This window comes from Chiroxiphia lanceolata, chromosome 7 (assembly GCF_009829145.1).
Source record: "Chiroxiphia lanceolata isolate bChiLan1 chromosome 7, bChiLan1.pri, whole genome shotgun sequence".
Classification (NCBI taxonomy): Eukaryota; Metazoa; Chordata; class Aves; order Passeriformes; family Pipridae; genus Chiroxiphia; species Chiroxiphia lanceolata.
In genome coordinates this window covers 12,287,311-12,312,518 of record NC_045643.1, presented here as the reverse complement: position 1 = coordinate 12,312,518, position 25,208 = coordinate 12,287,311, and the positions used below count along the sequence as shown (strand labels likewise).

At 43.1% G+C, this 25,208-nt stretch overlaps 1 protein-coding gene and 4 non-coding genes across 6 annotated transcripts; all 5 read right to left on the bottom strand.

Annotated features, from left to right (window-relative positions):
* Nucleotides 1-53: 53 nt before the first annotated feature.
* On the bottom strand, nt 54-24,252 carry NOP58 (NOP58 ribonucleoprotein). Of its 2 annotated transcripts, none has more exons than XM_032692543.1 (15): nt 24,116-24,252; nt 21,198-21,274; nt 19,447-19,499; nt 17,615-17,739; nt 16,477-16,613; nt 15,281-15,345; nt 13,876-14,010; nt 12,834-12,979; nt 11,754-11,880; nt 10,944-11,107; nt 10,123-10,257; nt 8,843-8,904; nt 6,227-6,360; nt 1,083-1,204; nt 54-383 (listed from the first exon to the last, which is right to left on the bottom strand). In XM_032692543.1, exons 1-15 carry the CDS (start codon nt 24,158-24,160, stop codon nt 327-329), a joined length of 1,584 nt encoding a protein of 527 aa, XP_032548434.1. In that variant the 5' UTR covers nt 24,161-24,252; the 3' UTR covers nt 54-326. The 2 variants fall into 2 exon arrangements, with proteins under 2 accessions (XP_032548434.1, XP_032548435.1); XM_032692544.1 differs by lacking the exon at nt 24,116-24,252 and adding an exon at nt 22,466-22,522.
* LOC116789842 lies at nt 11,502-11,587 on the bottom strand. The gene has a single exon (XR_004358181.1). It is a non-coding gene; the product is annotated as a small nucleolar RNA SNORD11 (small nucleolar RNA).
* On the bottom strand, nt 12,650-12,733 carry LOC116789843. The gene has a single exon (XR_004358182.1). It is a non-coding gene; the product is annotated as a small nucleolar RNA SNORD11B (small nucleolar RNA).
* Nucleotides 14,641-14,730, bottom strand: LOC116789846. The gene has a single exon (XR_004358185.1). It is a non-coding gene; the product is annotated as a small nucleolar RNA SNORD70 (small nucleolar RNA).
* LOC116789845 lies at nt 19,093-19,181 on the bottom strand. The gene has a single exon (XR_004358184.1). It is a non-coding gene; the product is annotated as a small nucleolar RNA SNORD70 (small nucleolar RNA).
* Nucleotides 24,253-25,208: the final 956 nt, after the last annotated feature.

Below are 25,208 nucleotides of genomic sequence, written 5' to 3'. Positions count from 1 at the left end.
TCCTGATAATTGCTAGAAAACCAGCAAACAAGTTTAAAGACAGAGGCATAAGATCTCCATAAAAACGGTTTTATTCCTTATCAGTGGTGATGGCTTGTGAAAAGCCTGCTGTAAGCTTTTAAACAAAAGAAACTGCAAAAAACCAGCAATCCTCCTAATGAGCACCAGGGTATCCTATTTCAGGGCAGAAGACAGCTATCAAATCCATCTCCTTGCCCTCTTGCAACACAACGAAGTTAGTTTTCAGCAAGAGGGTAAACAAATTTTGTTGGGAAATGCTACTCCAAAGCAGCTGTCCAAGGGCCAATGTTTTCCCCTGCTCCCGATCAGTCTTCATCCTCCTCTTTCACTTTCTTCTTTTTCTTCTTCTTTTTCTCTGCATTCTGCAAACAAACAAATGTTGTCATGAACAGCATAATGGAAAAGCAAAGCAACACAGGTAGCCAAGGCAACAGAGCTCACACCCGAAGCATCCCCTCAGCTGCCAGCTCAGGAAAGCACAACCCAAGAGAAGTCCCTTCCTCAATCACTAAATGCACTGGCTGTTCACAGCCCGGTGGGGGCAGTGGGCAAGGGAAGCTGTGTGCTGGCAGCTCAGCACTGTGGTCAGGCAGTGCAGCTGCGATACACAAAGGGGAGAAAATTAAACCCCACGTTAAGAACAGGATTTCAGAACTGAGCAAAAAGTTTGGCCTGGTCCCATCTGCTCTACTGTTGCTGCAAGGCATCAAATGATGGTTCATCAAATCAGCAGGTAGAGCCTCTGTTCCCTACAAGTCCTAAACTCTAGACTGATGACTGTGGATTGGCAACAAGGGACACTCCTCTCACTAGAAAAGATGCAAAAAGAGAGAAGACTAGAGGAAAAGGAGGGGACACACGGAAGCATTACAGTCACAAACTTCCTAGACCGTATTCTGTAATGCAAATCTTCTTGGACATTACAGTGATGGATATCACAGAACAGAGTTACTAGAGCAAGACCCTCTTTGCATACTATACAGCAATTTCTCCCCCTCACTCCACACTCTGTATGTTTTGGAGAAAACACCTTCCCAAAAAGGAATGTAATTCAGCCTCACCTCAACTGTGGGGCTGGTGGGGAGTTCCTCATTCAGTACCTCCTCTTCTTCAGCTTGCTTTTCCTTATTCTTTTTCTTTTTCTTCTTTTTGACAGGTTCATCATCTTCTACAGCTGTGCCTTCTGTATCACAGAAAGGACAAAAATGAAAAGCAGGTTGTCAGTTATTAAGAGTGCAAAAGGAAAAGCTACAAGATGTGAGAAGATGCAATGACGACAGTAAGAATGCAAAATACTGAATACCACACTGCCCCTTCTTTAAATCTCTCTACATCTATTTACCATCTGCTTTGCCCTACCTGCATGACTACTCTCTGCTATAATCAAAACGTACAACTGCCTAATTCACAAGTGACAGTGTTCAGACAGCACTCTGCACATCTGGTACAAAAACCGCTTCTACGTGCTGCTCCCAAAGTTTAAAACAAGCTTTCATGTTTTCATTCGTTTGCCAAATTATCTTCAAGTACTCCATCTGAAAAGAGACTGTCCACAGTTTGGCAAATATTTTCAGCAGCAGCAAAGGAGCAGCAAAAGGACTCTAAACTCCATATGAGAAATGTGTTCAGTCAGCAGCAGCTTGTTCACAACTGATTTCCCAACCTTGATGTTGGAAATTTGCTAAGAAGCAGACGGGTTTTCTTTACTGTTTAGACTGGCAAACACAAAGATGTCTTAATGCTGAGCTAACACAAAGCATTTAATGCAGAAACTTTCCTGCCCTGGAAGACAGGGGTTATTTATATAAGCTGAGAGGAATGTCAACCCAGGAAAAGATTTACTAATGACCTTACAGTTACTTTTTAGAACTATTCATCAACAGCTGCCCTATCTAATCACAATGGTAATGGAACTATGATTTACCACTCATTTTCTACAATACATACCATAGTCTTAGCAATCTCTAGGTAAAGAAACCAAGCAGGAATCTTACCAAGCTGACAGCCTATGCAGCAGCCAGGCTGTTACTGGAGCATACCCAAGTCAAGTTTATTTGCACAGCTGAGTCAGTGCTGGACACCAAGTTTCTCCATACATAGTACCCACGACTAAGTTCATGACGTAGCAACCACTGTCCTTCAGTAGCTACAAAAACGATGCTGAAATCAGTGGTGTTTGTGGTATGGACAGTTGCTACTGGGGGTGTGACTCTAGACATAATTTTCTCACCATATGCCCCCCAAAGGAAAGAATCAGTTTCATTTTGAAGAACTCACCACTTACAAAAAGAACCGTACAATTACGGAAAATTGTCAAACTACACAACCCTGTAACATCTTGACTGTACTTCGTCACAAGTTTAGTTCCTCAAGAAGTCAAAAATACACTTCAAACTTTGCCTCTAACATTAGCTTCAGACAAAGAAAAATTGGCCTCAGGGTAAAAAAATTCTAGACATGACTACATGAGAATACAGCCAGCTAACATGTGCAGTTTGCTGACATTAAAAAACATACCAGAAGCAAAACAGTAAAGAATTCCGGATAAAAGAATTCCAGTAAATACAATTTTAAGTGGATTCTGCCATACACATAATTCACAGTGAATAGTGTGTGAGCCTAAGGCATTCAAAATGTGTAAAGCTAAATATCCTCACCTCTCTCTGTATAACACAGGGAAATAAAAAGTAGCTAAAAAGCATAAATTACACTAAAGCCATACAGTACAACATGGTATTTTGCTATGCAACACATTTTCACTCAGCTGGATTGGCAAGCTATGCATTTTCAAGCAAAATGTTGGGTGGTAACCTTGAAAAAATAACTTCTTGCTATTACCCTACGTGGCATCAAGTCTGACACATGAGGCAGTGAACCTGTCACAATTTACAGCTGCAGATGATGCACGGGGCGCTCACAGACACTGTCACTCTCACAGCCAGCAGCAGACCCCTCCCTAAGGATTTCAGTTGCTGCTTTCCAGGAAAGCTTATCACAAGACTTCACATATTTGTACCTAGGCAGAATGAGGACAAAGGCTCCAGGGGTGCTGGCCTTTTCCCTCGAGGTGCAGTACTTTTAAGTCACTCAAGGCCAGTGGGGTTTCTTTGTGGTACACAGCAGTTGACAAGGAAACCAACGGCTCTTGCTATCAGGCACTGAGGCACAGAAAGCAGCACCCAGAAGAGCAGTTTGATTGATGGCCCTGTGAGTGCTGGAGATCAGCAATAGCAGTTCTACTCACCCATTTTTCACCATTTTTTTCTAGGCTTTTATACACCGACATGATGTGCCCTCTCTCCTCTACATGATGCACCACTTCACAGAGTTAAGTCACAATGTCTATCAATAAAGACATCCTGCCATGATCTTGCTGTCATTTAAGGCTTTGTATCTTGCAGGGTTCACTCCATTAATTTAAGATATTTCTCTTTCCAAGAGAAATCTTCCCAAATGACTGACTGCTACTACATCTTGATGCTAAATACAAGTGGAAGGCTTCACTGCAGGCACTGGCTAGCTCTGTTGGTGGTATGCATTCTGTCTAGCCACATCCAACTTCAGACTGTAGTCACAAAAATACCTGCCCTATTTCCCTTCCCCCAGCACTAAGACAGGTTTTAACAGACAAATCCTTCAGTGAATTGTAACTTGTTTCAGGCACTAAAAAAAGAAGAAACTGCTTGGTTTCCTTCTAGGTATAAAAGGTGAAAGTGGTTTGAAGTCATAGCTCACACCCCCAGCCCCCCTGCCAGTTCCCACCCAAAGTACTGCCAGCCATGCATCCCAAAGAGGGAGAGATAAAACACCACACATCTCATCTTGCAGTAACATTTACATTTTGGGTTAGCATAATGCAAAATATTGACCCCCTTTACAATAGCTATTAAAAGCAATAGTTTGACAAATCTGGCATCATCCCAGATTCTTCCTGTCCTTTATGTTCTTCTTGTAATACAAACTGGATAAAAATGTATCTGGCTGAAAAATGCCTTTCCTTCCAGAACTACTTTTCCACCACTCCCATTTATCCTGCAGCTGCACAAACAGCGTGGAGAAGGAAGGGGCAGAGGCTTCTTTCACAATGCACTGTCTGGATGCATAATCTCTGACCAGGCAAAAGCTTAACAGAGCACTGCATCAAAAGAGAATGGAGCCAAGAACAGCAGACATTAAAGGTTCATGTGTACTCAAGTGGGCATGCAACATAAATCTTAATGCTGGGACCTCCTCTGCGCTCTCCTGTGTATTATCGGACTTGCTGAACTAGTCTAACTTCTGGGACCACCACCAGCAACCCCCTTCTAGCACACTGTGCAGCCACAGAAATTATACTGGGAAATAGCAAGGCCATGGTCTGTCTAGCAAGTGTCAGGGAAATCCATGTACTTTGCTGGGTGCTGGAATACAAGACTTTGCAAACACAGGGGCAGTGCTATTTTAAAGGGTGCAAGAGGACAGGCTGAAGGGATTAGTTCTGCATACAGGTGATACAAGATAAATAAGCTCTCTGAAAACATTTATTCCATAGTCTGAACCAAGTGGCATAGTTAGTACTAATGCCCAGGTACCCAAATAAAATGACCCAGCTGATAGGAAGAACTGGGAAAAAGCAGGAGCTATGAACCACACATTTGAAGAATGCCTCATTTTTTCCAGAAGCAAAGCAACACATCTGAATCCGGTACTTCAGGTTTTGGGAAATTTAAAAAACAACCAAACAACACAGATTTCAGTAGTCCACAAGTATTCTGGACACTATCTCCAGCTCAAGGATATCTGCTAAGCTCCACCCAACCCCTACACCAGGAAATACCAATGCTCAGTACAGCAAATGAAGCGAACACAAACAAGTTTGTGTATAAAAGCATGAATAATATAATTATGAACAGAAATATCCTCCTCAAACTGCAAAAGACCAGGCTGGAAATCAATGTAATATTTCACCTGCGAGGAGCTCATGCCTGTGAGATGTCAACACTTGCTTTGATAATGCAAAGGAAGCCCAAGGGAACAATTCTGGCTACAGCAAAGGAAGTTAGTTCAAAAGATAATCAAAAGCAGTAACTGTGAGAACATCCACATTCTCCAAAAGAAAATGGGCAAAGTTCAAGCCTCCAAAGTACTCATGTGTCCTTGTCTCACGATAACAGAACAAGCTGGGCAACAGATCTCAGGTTTACAGCACAAAGGATTCTCCCTCCAGTGTAACCTTAATTCTCAGTTAACTTTAGGTTCCTACAAGTTGCTCCATCCATGTAAACAGACACCATGGACCAACCAGCGTCTGGGACAATCACACCTCAGCATCAGCTGAGCAAGAAGAGGTACTGAACCAGCACAACTACACTCTGGTCCTTAGAACACAGCAGCAGAGAAGGTAGAAAGGGAAGGCTCTGACAGCCCTCACCTGCTGCAGGCACGGATAGGTGACAAAACTTGTGAGTAGCTCATACCCAGATCTGGCTCTTGATCTCACAGAAGTGATTTAAAGTCATCTTTTCCCCTTTTCCCCCTCCCAAGTTACACACTGGGTACTCCACTATCACAGCAAGTACAGGCCAGCCTTCTAGAGGTGCTGAAGTGCACACTGGAGAGAAGAGAATGTTTCTTAAAATGAACCTTAATACAAAACTATATTATTCTGAATTCAGTTCAAAATCTTTCTTCACACAGAAACACAGCAGAAGGAAAGAATAATTGTGGCTACAGTTCAGTTTTAGCTCCCCAGAAAATAACAATTGTTCATGTATTATGTAAATTCAGATGGAAATTTCTGAGTGTCATTTCACCTAAAATTCTGACCTGTTTGTACGTTGAAACATACCAGAAAACACTTCTAGTTAGAATAAAACAGTATTCTTGAAAGAAAATTGGGCAAGTTTCTGGTTTTACAGAGAAGAGCTTTTCTGTCTTCAGGATACTGAGGGTCACTAAATATGAACCTGCCATACAAGAAATTCTGCAAGAAGAATACAAATAGAGTGTCTTTCTTAGATGTTCTTATATGCTTACAACTGTTCAAAAGCAGATGTTTAAAGCAAATTAACTGCAGTCTGGTGTCAGTCCATAAAGGATCATCACTATTGTTAAATACAATGTCATACCCAAGGAGAATAACCAGGTATTGTGGCTGGCTGTAAATGTTAAGCCCACTGCATGATGGAAGCAGCAATACGTCAGCAGCACAGATACAGCAACTAACCTTTCATCTCTGCTTTGAACTTCTTTGCCTTCACTGGAACCTCAGTGTCTTGTTCTTCCACCTCCTGAATTTTGCGCTTCTTGGAAACAACGGGAAGCGTTGAGTCACCAGACGGGTCAAATACCTTCACTTCGCTGCAGTGAAGAAAACAAGTCAGTTTAAGCAGTAAGAAGAGCAGGCCCCCAGGTAAGATCCTGCACTTGAACGTAAACTTTCCAACACAACCTCCCAAGAACATTTGCAAATAAATCCTACTCAGCTAACAAAGCATCTACAGGTAGTGAGACCCTTTCTCCAATACAGAGGTGGTTTATCACTAATCATGACTACAGAAGAGATACCCCACAAAGTACAACTGTCTGATTTGAACAGAAGGTATCAGTTAAGTAAGAGTTTAATTCTGGTTTATATCTGTTCAAGGCTCTATAGAGCACTTTAATTACCCATTAGATTGATATCTCTGTTGCTGAAAGCCTTTTCAGCACAGCCTTACGGTCATAAGCACACAGCTCCAAACCATTTGGTATATTATGCTATAATTGTACCCTCAGGGGTGTATATGTACCCAGAGTATTAAAAGTAGCTTTACTTTTGCCTTTTCTACACTGCCTCTCCACTATTACATTGAGAGGGGACAACTCACAAGGCAGGGTAATACTACGGTTCACCCCTGTATCACTGACTCTATGGGACATTCAAATATCTAATCCATGTCTGAAATTGCCTCTTCTCAATTATTGCACACTCCTTTGTTCAGATCCGAACTCCTCTACAGGCTGTAGAGAACCAGCCACCCTGAAATCCAGTGCTCTTTAGTTGGAACTTCTAAGGGGCAACTGAATCGTTAAATAGCAAGAATTCAGAACAGAACTCCTACTGAAAGGAGTTTTAAATCAGTAAGCCTAAAATATTTTCCCCCAGCCACATCCTGAGCACCTGAACTTTTCTAAAAGAGGAATCTGAAGTAGCTACCTTGCACATGTTGTAAAAGCAACTGAGGCTAGTGACTGGACTGGGAAGCATGTGGCAGCAGACAGTACCATCATTTCATCCTCTAAGCATCAGAAATTATCCTTATGGGTGTTAACACCGCATATTGCTTTACAGAAATTGATTATGTAGCCTTTTGCAAACAGTGGACTCTGCTTCAGTTAAACCCAAGCGAGAGCTCACTGGCTTCCTTGAGATTGTCAAAATATTCCTGCTACTTAAAAAACAAACAAACAAACAAACAAACCAACCCAAAACCAAACCAAACCCACAAATACGACGAAGATAAGTAATGCATTCTCTTGCATCTTTTTTGGAAAGCATACTGAAGTGTTTCACTTGAACCTCATCTCTAAAAACTACCTCGGATTTAACTTCTGATACATTACTTTGATTTAGCTAATTCATACAAAATCCATAGTTCCATACAGGACTAAAATTCTCACCAATCTCCTTAAAACACTAGTTTAGCCCTTCAAACATCCCCATACAATACTGCCATTCTTGTACTATAAGGACAATTTGATAGGTACTGAGTTAGTTTCCCTTTTAGGCAGCCAGACTATGCCAAACAGCCAGGAATTATCTTCAGATTCTCCCCCAAGCCTAGACATGTTTGCAAAGCATGTCTAACAGCAGAAACATGTCCTGGCAGGAATTCATGACTCCTCATTTCAAGAGGTCAAAAGCCAGCATCTATGTTGTCTCCTCAACACCCTCCTCCCTAAGCTACTGCTTCCTGACAGGCCCTGATGCTTCATTTCCTGACTGACACTGTCTTTGCAAAAGCTGCTCCAGTAATCACAGCCGTCACTACACTTGGAAATGCCTGGCATATGGAAATGAAAGTTACAGCTAGGCTCCAGAAAGATGTTTGGGGACTGCAGATGGGTGCAACAGTGCTATTTTTTCCTCACAGAACGAGCACTCAGCCCTCTCTACACCAAAAGCTCAGCAAAATAAGCAGGCCACGCTAAGCAAGAAGCCTGCAACCAAATTAAGTGATAAACCCAGATGTCACAGCTCAGACTAATAATACCCTGTTCAAATCCTCAGATGTTCAGCTGTCCCAGTTGCAATTTACAGTGTCACTTTGGGCACCAGAAACTGTTCTAACGGTGTCCAGAGTACATACAGACCTCAACTATTGCTTAAGACATGTATTACTTATTATGTACAAGACTAAAACAAGGAGGTGAAGCTTTGCCCAAAACGACTGGTGCCTGGTTTTTTTATTTTCTAAGAATAATATGATAAGCAGGTCTCTAGGACAGCTTCCATGTGAAAGAAATTAATTCAAACTGTAATTTTCAAATTTATTTCATTCAGACTTGTATTAAGTAAAGCTGCTACATATTAACACCCAGCTTTCTGGGTTGATGCTGATAGCACCTAAAAGTACTTGTTATCTGATGATGTCAGTAATTTACTATTAGAAAATCTGGGAAAACAGAAATCCTTACTAGCAACAGAACTTATCATCAGTGTTTAAAAGCACAGAAAATGTTTTCTAGGTCTTAAGTCAACTCAGCCTACAAACAAAAAGTTTTTCAGAAATAAAAACATGGAGAGTTTTTGTTTTTTATACTCAGCCAAGTAGAAAGCCTGAAAGGAAAAACTATTCACCTCCTGTTTTGATACTTGTCTGTCTTGGCCAAGGCTTTTCCAGTGCCACTTATTCTTCTTATCTACAAGAAAAATTTCGATATGAAAATCAAATTACTCATAATGAAAACAATTCACAACTCAAGTTTTACAGCTCTTGAAAGGAATTAAAAATAGAAAAACAGACATATATTATAGGTCAGGTTCTTGTGTATCTGCAGAAGTCTTACACCCGGGTGTAGAGTAGTGACAGGGAGTGTAACTGAGGTGAGAAAGGCCTTTCTAATGCTGCCCTTCAGAAGTGCAATTCAAGTAAAGGGTATCTAGAACTGGATCAAACATACCACAAACACATCACATCATGCCTCCAAATTCCCCAAATCTTGTCTAATTTGTGCACACTTTTTTTCCCTTGGCAAGAGTATGTCAGGGCGTGTATCACCCTATGGCTGGCATAAGGCCAACCTTAAAACCACAATAGAGGTCCCAAACTGGATTTGAATTAAATATGTACTTGTCAAGTGGTCAGTTTGTATTTTGGTGTTAACATGTCTCCTTGCCTTTGATCCAATAAGAAGTATCACCTCCCATGAAACACTTGAGAATGGGCAGGTTTTTCTGGATTTTTCTTTTCTGATCTAGTGATGCCAGTACTACAGCACTAGTATCAGATATTCTAGTTTGTAAGGCTGTACCTAGTCATCATTCACAAGATCACACACAGCAGGCATGTCACCTAAAAGAGGAAAGTGACCTTATGTTCTCCCAGCATGCTGTGCCAATGGCAACATGGAACAGCAGGTATGGAGAGGTAGGATATGCATTAGGTGGTGGGAGGGCAATGCAGCAGTTTGCAGAATAACATCTTGCTTTACCTACAGAGAAAGCTTTTTAAGACTAAGCATCACCAGTGTTCAGATTCTGAGGAACCACGGTAGAAAACATAAGGCATGGACAAAACCCAAATATTCCTTTCTAAGGTAAAGAGAAAGCAGCTATGAAGTAATAAGCATATCTTTGCAATTCATAGAGATGCAGTGAATGTAAAAGTATGATCTTACTCATTCAGTATCAAGATTTTTCAGGATAATGTAAAGGAAAACAGTCATGTAAACAAGAAAAGCTGACATAAAAATGCCAGCAGCCAGCTTACACACCCAACTGCTCCAGCCAAAGCTGGGAGAAACTACAGAGTAAGAGTGACACACTACTGAGTGGCAGGAAAAGAGTCAAAAGTAGTGCATCAGAAATTCATACCCTCAACAAGAATGTCAGCTTCATGCAGCCTCTGCTAGACTTACCCCTCTCTCTTCCAAAAGCCTCAGTCTCGTCTCTACTTTTAGTCTGTTCTCAGCTCCCATTTCAGCACTGGTGTTCTCTCCAAGGGCATCATAACGAATAGTCAAGGCAGTCTTAGCTGCCAGCATTCGAGAAATCTGGAAAAGTCAGAAATAATATTAAATGCTAAGACTTAGCATAAGGCAATGATTCACTCTGATCTGAAAACCATACCCACATACAAAAGAACAAAGTAACCATTTACTAGCAGTGTTTAATCCAAAAAATAATTAGTGCATCATTCTTTCACCAATGAAATACTGTTAATGTAACACCCTATTTCCTTGATAAATAGAGGGAAATGTCTGAGACAGCAAGTTAGTTACATGTATCCTACTCTATCCCAACCTTTAGATCAGGTTAGTTTGAGGTGTAATTTCCAAATGGACAGCTTTCTCCACAATTCAAACACATATTCATCCACCCACATAATAAAAGCCTAAGCTCCTCAAGGTGAAGCAGAAAATTACTTGCTTTAGCACAAGAGACCCATTTCCAAGCAAGACTAAAGCCTATCATGTAGAAGAAAGTAGCAACATACCCCTTGAGAAAGCCATTGTTACATCATAACTCAGCAGGAATGCATCTGTTATTGCTCAAATGGACAATCCCATTCACTTTTTTGAACAGGAAGGAGTAACATTCAAAGATTTGTAGACAGTGGTATTTTACATGTTAACACAAAGCAATACAGTAAAACAAGCCACGGAAAGAGCTTCACTGTAAAGCTCAAGATACTCATGCTCTGGGAAAAGCCAAGCTGGTAAGCAATTCTGCAACTTACCTTGCCTTTATTTTTGGCATTGGTTTGTCCCACCAGGGAAGCATGATAGATAAGGCCAAATTTAGGTGTGTCCCTTTTAGTCTTCAGTGCTCTGAAGAGTGCCTTCTCAGCACCCAGTATCTGAACTGTTGAAGCTGGATGTTTTGCCAGATTCAAGAGGGAACCTAGGAGGTGACACAGCAATAGCAATTTGTCAGAGGAGCAGTTAGGCTGGGTTCCTGCTTTTGAACAGCGTAAGAAGCTCAGAACCATCTATTTCCAAGACCTGCTTCACATTCGTTTCCTGAAGGACAGGTAAACTGTTTCAGTCTTTCATGCTTCAACTAACTCTCTTGGTTTGATTTCAGCATGAGGAAAGAAGGCTGACTCAAAAAAACATATTCCACTGGAGTAATACCTACTCCTGACAGTCTGGCAGCAAGAACATGTCATTACAGAACTGCAGCAGAGGTAACTGAAATAAGTCTGCTACCTTGATCCAGTATGACTACAAAAGTGTAATGGTTTGTCAGCATGTTACCTCAGAAGTGACTAAACTATCAGCAGGAGGCTCAGTAAGTGTCTCAGAAGAGGTAGTGACTAAAGTTGCCCTCATATTCTGAAAAGAATTCAGGCCAACTGAGAACTTTGTCATCACAGACAACTACCAAGCTCATGCTGGTATTCTCAGATTGCTGAAGTGCTGCCTTTGCCCTCTTTACCATGAGATGTTCATCAGGGCCTTACATAATGCTTTTAGCTGACCAGCCCTGAGGAGAAAGCCTCTGATGAGGTCACCTAAGAGTTATTTACATTGATCACTGAACCCACCTGCATGAGCAATGAGCCTTGCTCCGACCAGTTCTCCCACCATGACAGTGAGATTAGGAGCAATGGCCATCATTCTGTTCTTCAGGTAGTCGTACAGCTGTGTCCGATACTCAGAGATTTCAATCACCTGCCACAGACAGAGTGTGGTTACAGGAGTCAGTATCAGATGACCAAAAAATATCAAAAGATAAATATACTGAAATGAGGAAGTGCTGAGAATTCCAATGAAGGAGACTAACAAATTACAAAATGCAAACAGCCAAGAGCCAGAGTTACAGGAAGCTTTATATAGGGCATATTCCCAGAGTAGAGCTCCATCCTCCAAGTATATTGGATCTGTGTTGCTTATTCCCCTATGTGACTCACTTTCTCAGCAAAGCTCCTGATAAAGGAGCTGACAGCATGCCAAAGACAGCAAAGCAGAACAAAAATACTTAGTAAGGGCATTTTCTGTAGGACAAAACCCTGGAACATTCAGTTTTCACATAAATCTTTGCCACTATTCTCTTGAAATGGGATAAATGCTCTTTACTTGTTCCATACAAATACACACAATTAGAACACACACAAAAAAGCAGCCTGGTCTAGACCAAGAACAGGAACTCCTAATCCTGCCACTCCCTGGCAAAGTCACAAAGGGATCCAACTGGCACAGCTAAAGTCAGAGGGCATTCACAGACAATCCAGATGAGAGCAGAATAGGGTTCCTAATTCTTCTGGGGCCTCAGTGCTCCACTTTTAACCCATGGTTTATCACCTAGCTTCCAAAGTGACAGATTAGAAAGAGACTATACAATGCCATTATTTTAAAGACTCGAAAGCACAATGATAGCAAAATTCCTCCCTAAAGTAACACTGCCACTTTCAGAAGGCTTTGTGCAGTTATCAGCAGTTTGAGATGGCTCAGATGAGGTAGTGACTGTGCACCCTCATGTCTGAACATCGGGAAAGCAACAATATAGGAATCATCACTGCCATCCCCAGTGTGTCAGCGCCGCCTTCGGAAAACCTCTCCTTGGTAGAAGAGGCTCTGCAATGGCTACAGTGGACTTCCTACTGCTATCCACCTTGTGTACATACCTGATCACAGAGATGGATTATGTTGTTTATGTCTTCTTCTGATACTTCTGTCCCCATGGAAATCTCAGCAGCAGCCTTCACATCCTCCTCAATCTCCTCTGGTAGGATGTCAGAAACATCAGAGGAAGCAAAATTGCTTCTGTCTCCTGTAGGGGACAGATGAAAGCTTGTTTGTGCTGGGGGCAAGATGAACTAGTAAAAAAAAAAGCACAGAAACACATAAAGATAAAAGGCCAAAATAAAAACAGTGAGTCAAGTCTGCCATCACCCTACTCCAAATTCCCAACATATTATGTCAGTGTTCTGACTTTACATTTATACTAGCTAGGAATGGTTGGAAATACTAAATTTGAAACTATTAAAAAAAAAACCGCCCATATTCTGTAACACTGCATACTTCACCTTTTCTATAGCTGGTTGCTGCAAAATTTTTGGTCACAGTATTAAAAAGAAAGAATTCTAGGAAGCAAGCAGTCATTTACCAGTAACCACATCTACTTAATTCTTCCCTCAACTGGGAAAAAAAGCTTCCTTCAAACTACAAGTCTCCCTCTGGACTGCAAACTTCATTATTAAAAAAAAATCATCAATACAAAGCTTCATCCAAGAGGCGAGGCAAGTGTCCAAAATATTATAGCAGTCATTCTTTTTGCTCTTGTGAATAAAAAATTCCAGCAGTTGCTGTCTCCAAGAACATCCAGAAACAGGTGACATTTCTCTTTACATCAGTTCTTTTGGTAGCTAATTTCCAAACTCGTCTGCTGAATAACTGGGATTTTAAGAAGATACGCAGGTGGTCCCTGTAGGACTGACTGGTGATGTGGTATTAACTTTCTCTTAAGCTTCCAAAGCTTGCAGCAACACACAGATGCAAACATACACTGCTTTTCTATTGGCCCTGTTTACACTGCTGCTGAAGACAGGACTGCACAGTGTCATGACTAACTGGATGAGAGAGTGAGTTGGTCTACAAGTCAGTGCCATTGGTGTACTGCATACTGCCATGCAACAAACTCCAGGCTCACGATTCCTTACTACTCACCAACTTTCCGCACACATTTACAATAGGTTAGGTTATCTGTGATGATTTTGCCCAGTTCAGGGAAGTGCCAACCATACCATTCCCTACAGCGCATGATGTAGTTATTCAGTTCCTTGTCCAAGTCATCAAGAAGCGCTAAGAGAAAGAAGAATGGACTACTTTTATCTAAAAAGGTAATCTAAAAATGGAAAACTCTCAAATCAACAAATTTAAATAGAGTAAAGGGAGATTAATTGAGGTATTTTATCCTATAAAGACTAGAATAAAACAAACTGCAGTACACTAGAAGTCTTCACTTTTCAGAGAAATGCATAATGCCAGGCACAATATTATAGAACTGTTAGCATTCCCACAAGTGTGGCCTGAAAGTTTCATCAGTGCAATTGTCTTGGACGGATTCCTTTAACAGCTGCAAAGCACATTCGCCTGGAAGGGGAACAGCAACCAATTATTCTTCCCCCCAGTCAGCCAATGTGCTAAACACAAGGTTGATTGTAAAATGTAGCCATCCGATTAACTGTAAGGAAAAAATGTTTTAATGGTTACAAACTGATTTTTTTATTCAATTACTTGATTTAAAAGACTGTATTAAGCCCTTTAGTTGCCTTTCTTATATAAATATACTCAGTACAAAACCAACAGGCTCACCATTTACCAGATATGACCAAAAATCAGATTTAGAATTTAAGAGTATAGCATGCACAGCATATATTGCTAGAGAGCCCTGGGGCTAAAATATTTCCTGCTAATGCAATACCAACATTCCCATCTGTTGTCTCAGTGGTAGTGACGAAGGAACTGAATCAAATCATTAATTTCAGTTTAACTATATGTTTCATCATTGACAACAGTCTGGGAATAATATTCCAAACAGGATTCCTCACCACTGCTTCACAGCAAGCGTGCCAATTATGATGTGGATGTCTTCAAGGAAAAACAAGGAATGGGCTTTCCTAGCTGTGTTAACAATTTCAGTCTGTGAAATGCAGCATTACACACTGCAGCATGTTTTACATGCCTAACACAAGAGTCTACTTCTACAATACCCTCTATGCAAGGTACCAACAAAATAATGGGTCACAAAATGCCTTCCCGTGGGGCCCATTCTCCCAGCACCACTCAGAAGGGAAGCATGTAGGGAAGGGAAGCCCTTAGAGGACTGTCTGTATTTCAGCCAATTTCTATGCTAAGAGAAAGTGGCAGTTTACTGTATCATCCTGCAAATGTTCCTGCTTGGGGAAAACTCTATTAAGAAAACACACCTTATGCCTTGCTGAACATCAGTGCCCAGTTTACCAAGACATACTCAGAGGAAATGGACAGCAATACTTTTCTGTAACCAATGTAAAGAAGTCAGTTATCCTAAGCCTAATCCATTAATAATTTAAGCTCTAAATATACTTACAAATTGCCTGGATAATCATGGTATCTACTTTGTCTGGGCTGAATTTCAACTTGTATCGGGAAAGGCTGAGGAGACAGAAATACAGTTTCATCAGCATCCTGAGCCCCTGTTGCAGAGTATGCCCCACCTGTTCCTATTTTACATGAATACATTCATTCAACACAGCTCAGTTTTATGCCACTGACTGCTCTCAGCTGTGGCCAGAAGCCACACTGACACAAGTTTCACAACAGCTCTGACATGTGTACACACACATACCCTGTGACCAGGGTGAAAGGGAAAGTTAAGGCTATTTGTACCACATGCAGCAGACTGAACATGAGTGCTGTGGCAGGAAACTGGCTGCTGGTTTCTTTCTGCATGGTTCCCCACAAAAAGTATTTGTCAACAGCACTTCCAGTTCTGCAGCAGCTGAAGGCAATCCACAAAACTGCACCTACCCAGCAGCCAATATCAGCAATGCTAATGTGAAGCAACAAGACACTTCCTAGAACAGATTCTCACTGTCTGACAAAGCCCATTACCATCTGGCTTTAATGTATGTTTACAAAGACACTTGATATCAATGAAGATTTGCATCTGTAAAGTCCTCTTTCCATATTAATGCCCATTTTCTAAACAAACACACATCTATTTTCAAGAAATCAGCTACAGCAAAGCATTTCTCTAACTTGCCAATGGCTCATACAGGACAAACTCCTATCAGAATATGAATTAAAAAGTTACTCACGAATGGATGTTTGATCTCATGTTGATCCTTAACTACTACTCCACTAAACCTAAAAGGCAGTGATAGCAAGGTGGAAAGACAACTCTGCCTTTAACATTTTTACATAATTATCTATTATATGGGTATTTATTCTGGCATAAATCAGCAAATCATGATCTTCAACTTGTCTCCTAGTGGCAATGGAGTTTTAAATTACCCACTTGACTCCTACAGAGACATTTCAAACAAAATCCTGAAGTACATTAAATGCAAAGGAAAGCTTTCAACTTCAGGTGGAGATGAAGCCTTTCCCTAAAGGGTGGGTGCAAACTGGAAAGCCCTTCCTTTATAAAACAAGATTTCCGATACAAATGTGTCTTGATGAGACCACGTCATGTACTCAGAGACACTTTAAGCAGCACAGCATAGCCAAGGACACAGGAGTGGGGCAGACATGGGATGATACGGAGCTGTTGTAGGAACTCACCTGTGTGCCAGCCCCAGACACATGGCTGCCATCTCTCGAGAAGGGAGGCCTGTTATAAGCCCTTCAATCTGGGAGCGAATTCCTCTCATCAACTCTGTAACCATTGGGCTGTGTATACAACTCAAATTCAGCTTGTCCTGCAGGTTGGAAAGCAATGATCCAAAGTCAGGCAACACATGACATTCCTCTACCAGCAGCCTTTTATCATTTATGACTGGTTTTCCCACAGCCATCCCATGATCACACAACAGTTTCATTGCTTTTGATGCTAAACGTAGTGACACCACCAGTTCCACACATTGAAACAATTCCATTATGAAGAGATTTATAATATGTATCTGCTGTGTAGAAAATTCAACTTAAGATTTTGCAGTTTACTAGAAACAGTTCTGCCACAGACAGAAAATTCAGAGGTAGAGGGTTGGGGGCTTTGGGTAATTTTCAGAAAACAAAACCGAATAATTAGTTCAAAGTCCTTGGTATTATTCACTTTACCACTTAAACCCTTATCATTTTGCAGCTTACACCAGTCTCCTAAAACAGCACGAGGAAGTTGTCAGAATAAAAATCAGTGGACCAAGGAGCAATTGGACATGAGAGATGGGAAACTGGTATTTGACACCTAAGAGACACTGGAGAAGGCAGTCCACCTCCTCTGTACCTCTCCCTTCCTCTGGCAGGCAAGGACTGAAGGAGGTGCACAACTGCTTGCAGACTGAGGAAGGCAGAACGATGCATACTCCCAATAAGTCATCACCCCACTATTGCAGCATCTGTTAGTGAGGAATAAGTGTGTCTGTCTGTGGGGGTTTTTTTAGTTTCTCCCTCCACTCTTATGCTGGACTGGATCATTAGGAAAATTAATTTTTTAATCTGCTGGGTTTCTAACCAATGTTTAAAAGAGAAATCAAGCAAACCTGAACACCTCAGTGCACTTTTACAATATCATTCACCTGTGTGCTCAAGACAACATCTCCCTGTATGCATGCAGTATAAACATTAGGATTAGATATCGTCCGTGCTGCAAGCACAGCATTGGCAGCACAATCCATTGCTAGTAACTGCAAAATCTCTGGAATCTGACAATAATATTTCAGCAGCATGAGGCAAAAGGAAGAATGGCAAAATCAGCTATCACCTTTATGACACCTCCAAGTTTGGCATCTGCTACAGCCAACTGCTCATGGGCATCTTTTGCCACAATCTTCTTGAGAATTTTCTTCAAGTTCTTGCTGAGCTTGCCTTCTACAAGAGCTGTGGATGCTGTATAAAACAAAAAGACCAAAGATACAGTTTCTTTCCCCTCCTAAAACCTGTCAAAATGGTACTCCTAGCTTTGTACATTTATTTTAACTGCCCACAGTAGCTCTAGTCTGAGCTGCAATGCTACTTTGCCATGCAATAGCTAAAATCAAAATAGAAGAAAATTACATACTTGTTCCTCTGGAGGCCTAAATCAAAAACTTTTCTCTCAGTTGCCTCTCCTTTCTCCATATGGTTTCAGTTCTATTTTTGCCAATTTTTTTTAAAGATCTCTACAAACAGTATGCCATATGCTTTAGATGCATGTTTAACATTTCCAAAGGCAGGGTTATATGGGAACATTTTGTGTATCATTTAATTAACCAACCACTTTCCAGGTCCCTTAGGCAGCAACCATCATATCCTAAATTGAGTAATGGCTTATTTGCATCCTCTGGTGATGATAATGTAACATCTAAAGCCCAAGAAGGAATGATGCCAAATACACTGACTGACTGGGCAGTCAGGCACAGACCCTTTTAATATAGCATGCAGACAGAAGAATTTTAAAAGGACATTCTTCAATCTCAAATATTAATAGATTTGTAAAAGCTTTACAATCCCACACAATATATTTTAAGCAGGCACTTATACAATCTGTCTGAGGGTCAGCTCTGTGCTCCACTGAACTTCTGTGATTGATGCAACATCTTCATCACACTAAATAGAGCAGAGGCCAGTGATTTTTGGTTTCTAGAACCTTAATGACATGTAAGAGTAAAATCTAACTGCTTTGCTGAGTTTCCTCTCAACCTTTCTAAAATGGAGATAATTTTCCACCTTTTTTTTCGCTTTTTTAAAATCAGCCTAACTATTCATGATCTGAATCCAAACCTATGCAAAAGCAACATAATCCAAAAAATATGCCATGGAGAGGAACATACAGCAGCTTGAATTTCAGTTCTTTTACTTGCACCTCATGTACAATGGCAGCATCTCAGTTTTTGTTTCCTTAGCTTCCTTTATAGGCTAGCCCTACCATATCAGAATATAAAGAATCGTTCTTTAGTTGTAAATGCAACCTGGAACATCCATCTATTGCTGCCATACAGCATATTCAGCAGTAATTGTCACACTATGTCTGAATTATTACCCAGAACTTCTATCATTTTTGTTCAAACTAGTCCACAGCATCAAGTGTAAAAATCTGTAAAAATTACTGAATATAAGGCTTTCCATTTTGTTTAAACTCCTGAACTCAAGTACAAGACAGACTTTTTTTAGGCTGAAAAACATAGGCATAATAATATGTGTCCATAAAACATGGGCGACTGCAATAATGAACATGAACCAATAATGAACGTTCTCCGATACCCATCTGTTGTCTCAGTGGTAGTGACGAAATGTTGACTCAAATCAGTTATGCTCAGCTTCAACAAGAATCCATCATTGACAACAGGCTGCAGGTATCAGGCAAAACTTACATGGTGCCCACTCATGAGCTGCTTGGGAAATACACACAGTAGGAAAAATCTAGACTTTCTTACATCTCAACTGCACTAGAGACCAAATGGGTGACCTTATAAGCCATCAAAAGCAGTTTACTTTGAAAAACCTGTAATTTAAAAACTAAGCAAAGAAACACAGTGGGGGCAGAGGTAAGTAATGAGTGAACTAGTGCATGACAGGGATTTGGGTTTTTCGTAAGAATGGGGTTAACTCGCTTACCAGCAAGTGCTTCTGTGGTGTCCTGAAATTTTTCAAAGTGCTTCAGCTTTACTCTACAGAAGAAAAATAAAAGTGTGTAAACAAATGTACATAAAACAGGTGCTAGAACAATTTTACCTTTTTTTCCTGCCTTCACTCTTCTGGTTCCCCTCTTTTCCCTAAGGTTGCAAGAGAGTAGAGGTTGATATCCAGATCACCAAAAAGAAGTGAAAGCACTAAACCTCCCAATTAAGTTTGGGTTTGGTGTGACTTTTCAGCTGGGTCGCACAATCCTTACATAAAGAAAAAAGGAACTTTGATTTGGTATTTCTTGGACCAACATCACCAGAAAGCCTAAGCCCCTTTTTTGTTTGTAGTTCATATTTAAAGACAGACATCATCCATTTAAATTTCAACACTGCACCCTGATTGACTGATGATAGCATCTTCCCACTCATGTTCAAAAGGAAACCTTCTGCCTCTGTGGAATGCAGAGCCTGCACAGCTCAGATTTAACATGCTTTCCAACCAAATGCATCTTCAAAGATTTTAAACTGAACTGATTCATTACCCACAAATCCTCAAGTCCTCCCTTGTAATTAGATGTTAGAATACAAGTTCTGAGCTGAGCTTAAAACAAACAACAAAACATTCTTTCATGCCCTAACTGCTGACCAGAGCCAAAAACCATATGGACAGTGTTTAACCACACTGTGTCAGATCCTCAGGAGCAGCTTCCCTCTGCCCTACACAGAATCTGTGGTGTTGATATATAGAGTTACAGTTAGGAAGCTATCTCAATCCACTAAATTCCTTGTCAGGGACAGGCATTTGACTAATCCAGCTCCGATTAACCAATGCTGTTTGCAAGTCAAGTATCTGCAAAGGAAGCAAGGTCACAGATAAAGCTGAATGCTTGAGTTAAGCATTTGCAGATCCCAACAGAAGCTTCAGGCTTACATTGATGCCTTTTCAGAAAGGCAAGACAGGAATTACTTTGATCAGAGTAGAAATCCATTAAGAGCCACATCCTGCAGAGCAAGTGGCCAAGATGATGTTTCCAAGACATGATTAACAGCACTACAAGCAGGCAAATGTGGGATGTTCCAGCCTCTCCTCTAAGTACTACTGCAGAGCCAGATAAATACAAATCACAAGGCATAGCTTGTTCAGATGCATCTGTTATAATCAAAGAAATCTTCCAATAAAAACACACCAGACAGACTTGGAAGGAATCCACCACTGTCCCCCACTTTGGGGCAATGTGCTAGGAAGGCCAGCTTGATCAGTGGACACTACTCCCTGTGCAGCTACGCAGTGGTGCCAACACTCACTGATGGCACAGGCAACAACACTAACTCTCAATTCACAGTGATTTACATAGTTTCATCTGGATTAAACTTTTGTTTTTCAAAAATAATTTCTTGTGAGCACAAAACATGTCATTTCACACAGTTTCAGCATTACAAGCTTGGATGTTCTTGTCAAGGCTTCCAGACTGCCTTAAAATATTGTTCAGTATTTTGCTTCAGTGACACATAGTAATGACTTCTGCCTCTTAATTACACTGCAAGGAAAAAAGGTATTTCTTTCACTTTGATACTCCATTTTAAGTTTCTCAGCATATCTAACTTCACATTATGATTTTTCACAGCTTTTACAATACTGAAAAACCAAAATTTATACTTCTTTCTGAAGCAGATGTGCATAACTACACGTAGTCATGTTCTTCCCCAAAAGCCACACTGCCATCCCCACATAAAGCTGCTTACATTTTGTTTGCTTTTTCAGGAGTTTCAAATTCTTTCCACAGACTGTCAACTTCTTGGAGCTTTTTCTCATTCAGAACCTGCAGGGAAAAAAACCAACACACAACTATATTTACATCACCTTTGAACAATCTTCAGCCTTCATTCAGCAGAGAAGATCTGAAACAGATTTACAGTGTATCCAATCCCTCTGCAGCACTTAACACTGATCCAGTCACCAAACTCCCTCTCAGTGATCTACAGTTTCATCAATCTCTCTCAGCAGCTTTACCCTACCAACAGACACACAATAGCAGTGTGTTTGCTTTCATTTGAATTAAAGAAGTTCCTCAATAATGGCTGGGTCTTCCTGAACCTGCAAAATCCTCTTCTTGTTTATCAAAACTGGGTTTGCTCCACCTCCTCTACCAGACTCTTTCACAACCCAGTGACCGAAAACCAAACCTGCCACCGCTTTGGAAAAATAAAACATGTCTGGGACCCCTAACAGGAAGGACTCATCCCCCTAGTTATTTTCATTAATCTGAGCTAGCCCAAAGAAAGAGAACATCCCTATGAAGAAGAGTTGTCACCACAGCTTGGTAATCAACTGGGCAGGCAGCAATGGCTTAATCCCATCTCTGAACACAGGAGATCCCCCTCAGCTTTTAAACAGCACAAGATTTACAATTACAGCCCTAGAGCCTATATACATTTCACAAAACGTGGAGTGCACTGCAAAGTCCTAGAGAACTGCTCAGGGGATCAGTCAAGATCTTTACACCTACTATGAAATCTTGTAGTTTTGTCCCCACAATGCAAGTGCAACACAATTGCAATTTAACTCAGTGCAGAAATCATTCCTGGTATTATGAATTTTGCTCCCTTGCAGATTTTTAAACCCTGGTTGAAGGAGCTTGTCTTTTTTTAAATTCAATTAGTAGCTAAGCAAATAAACATAGTAATTATTTCCCCCCATAACTCTGGGGCACAGAAAAACCTTGGAGCAACTCTTCCTTAACTCAGCTTGCTGATTCTTCCTCCAGTTCATCTTTTCACCCAAAGGCCTACAGAATTTGCAGCCTCTATAAAGAGACATGGGTGCACAGAGAAAAATAAAGAATAAAGCTGTTAAATCAAGACTGTCAGCAGAAAATAGAATATGGATCTTTTGTGCCATTCAAGATAGTAAGACTCCTTGGAGAAAGTCCTCCAAGATCTAGAACATGGCTATATCCCATGTGCCCTTACTATGTGCTCCTCTGATGGGAGAAACACCTACAAGGGAGTACCCGAGAGCTACACACAGCTTGCAGAAGACAGTGATTCTTCATCACCAAGGCATAAAGGCAGAGCAGTTATGCTGGCAACAAACATTTGTGGTTCTTGCTGAAAAGGGAAGTGGGTGACCGTGACCTGTCCCCAAAGTTCAGAAACACAAATTCTCTCTAACCCTCAAGTACCTAAAAAACAGACAAAAAACCACCCCAAGCCCCCAGCAGTGACAAACTTTGGAAACTCTGGGAAGCTAAACTCTGCAGAGAGCATTTTAATACAGAATAAACGCACAAGTGTGAGAATGACACAAGCCTGCAGCTGAACAGCTGCCCTGTCTAAGGAAGGAAGGCGATGTGACTGAGAGCCTTGCCCTACAGATGTGCGCTGGGGCTGTGGCTTGGCTGTATCCAGCCTTGGCAGCTGCCAACGAGCAGGATCAGCATGGAAAATCAAAGCCTGCCTCAAAACATATACTGTAATAAAATACTACTTCTACTCGTTCCCAGCAGGCAGCTTTCACCTCTCCCCCCGCTGCTCTGTGCATCCATCCCAGGCAGACACCCCCAGCTGCTCTCACCTGCAGCAGAACACTGCAGCACAGACCTCTGGGCACTTCTCCTTAAGTTCCTCCTCCTACCTTTCCTTTATGCCTACTCTGCCGTCAAAAATTGAAATACTGGTTATTTTCAGGCCCTCCTGGCTCCTATGAAAGGTTAAAAGGCCTTGGCTCACTGCACAAGAAGTCTGAGCCTACTCAAGGGCTAATTTTTTTATTTTTAGTAACTCTGAAGGTGCAGGATACTACTCAGTGTGAACATCCAGTTGAACAAAACCTTCAGGGAGACTGCTGCATGTGTGTCAGTTCCCCAAGTGTAAGTGCTGGGAGGGGGGCACAGACCAGAAGCTATCTGCATTTAGAAGTATTTCTGGCTTCCTCCTGAGGCTCCTTGCCTGAGTTGCACAGCTGCTCTCCAACGAGGAGGAAAGGTTTCAGGGCAGATGAAGTAAACACAGTACTCTATAGTGCACCACTAAGGGTGTAGCTCTGCCGCAGGCTAGGGCAAAAGAAACCAGAGCTTTTGTCTCTTTGCACCCGCACTTGTGTTCACACAAGCTAAACCCGGAAAAGGACTGAGCTGGCAGTGAAAAAGTACAAATGCGATGATCCAACTGCGGAGCCGCAGACCCGCCAGGGCACGCTGCCCGTCTCCCACGCGCCCCCTCCCGCATCCACGAGGTTCTGCTGGAACATGAGCCACGAGGGCACAGCCAGGGAGAGAGTGGTCAACGCGCCCACCCCGGGGCGCCACCAGAGACGCCGAAAGGGGCACGGCCAGGGGGGCACACATCCCTCCCACACCCACCCCGGCGGGGGCACACGGGCGCCGCGGGGGCGCTCGGCAGAGCCACCGAGGAGCCCCCCCTTCCTCCCGCCATCCCGCGCCCCCCGCCCGCAGACCCGCCCGTCCCGGGAGCTCCCCATCCTTCCCTCCCTCCCTCCCCCGGCCCATGTCTGCCCGTAATTCCCGGCGCAGGCCCGGCGCGCTGCCCTCCGCCCTCTCTCCCTCCCTCCCGCTTCTCCGCAGGACGGCGGGCGCTCCCGGCGCTGGGACGCGCCAGGCGGGCCGGTGGGGAGACGCCGCGTTCCCGCTCCCGGCGCTCACCTTGAAGATGGCGTATCCCGCCGCCGTCTCGAACAGCACGAGCATCGCGGCGGCCGCGCGGGAGCCCCGGGTCAAGCACGCGCGCGCCGCGGAAGGGAAGCGGAAGCGGCGGCGGAACGGGAAGTGAGCGCGCGCGCGGGGAGGGGAAGCGGCGGGGCCGCTTTCCGCTGGCGGGACACGTGGCGGGCGGCGAGACCGCGCATGCGCCGCCGCCGCGCCCCGCCCACCCGCAGCCCCCCCCGGCGCAGGTTGGAGCCCCCTGACGGACAGACAGGCGAACTGCAGCCGCCCGGCGGCCGTGCCCTCTGTCCCCGCCGCCCGCTCCTGGGGCCACAGCCGCGCGCCAGCCGGCGCCTCCCCGGGGCGCCTCGATGCCGCTGTGCCAGCAAACAGTGCCCTGGGACTCGGGTGCCCGTTTCCCGAGTGGGTCCCGAAGCAGGTGTGAGCCGGTAGCCCCGCGGTGCCCCCGAGCTGTGCTGGGGCGCCGCAGCCACACCGCCTGTGGTGTCGGGGTTCAGCCACTTCGTCGGGGTTCAGCCACTCCCGCCCCCCCCCCCCCACACACACACAGCGGGGAGCGCCTCCCAGTGCCCGCTCCGCTCCCGCGGCTTGGTCTGCAGATCCTCACGCAGATCCACTTCATAAAAAATGTGTTGTGACTAAGCGCGACCACGTGCGTTTAAAAGCTTTCCATCTCCAACAGAGAAGTACCACGTTATACGCATATAAAACACGCACTTTAAACGCTGCTTGTTTCCCCACGCTATTGCGGTGTCCCCGGGATGGGGGCAGAGCCCGGGGGAAGCTGGACCGGCCCTTTGTGCCCCCTCCCGGTCCCTGGCTCGGCGCGGCCCGTCTGTGCTCTGCGGTCCCTGAGTGACCTACTTGTGCCCGGGCCCCGCTGAGGGACAGCAGCTGCGAGCTAGCGGGAGGCGGGCGGGAAGCGCCGCTCCTTGCCCTTAGAAATTCCCACTTACTGCACACGGAGGGTTATCTGTCCTGAAAGCAAAGGCAGAGATTTTCCTGCCCGCAGGAAAAGAGGCTCCGAGCAACGCTGGGGCTTGATTTATATCAGACACTCGTTGCTGGATTT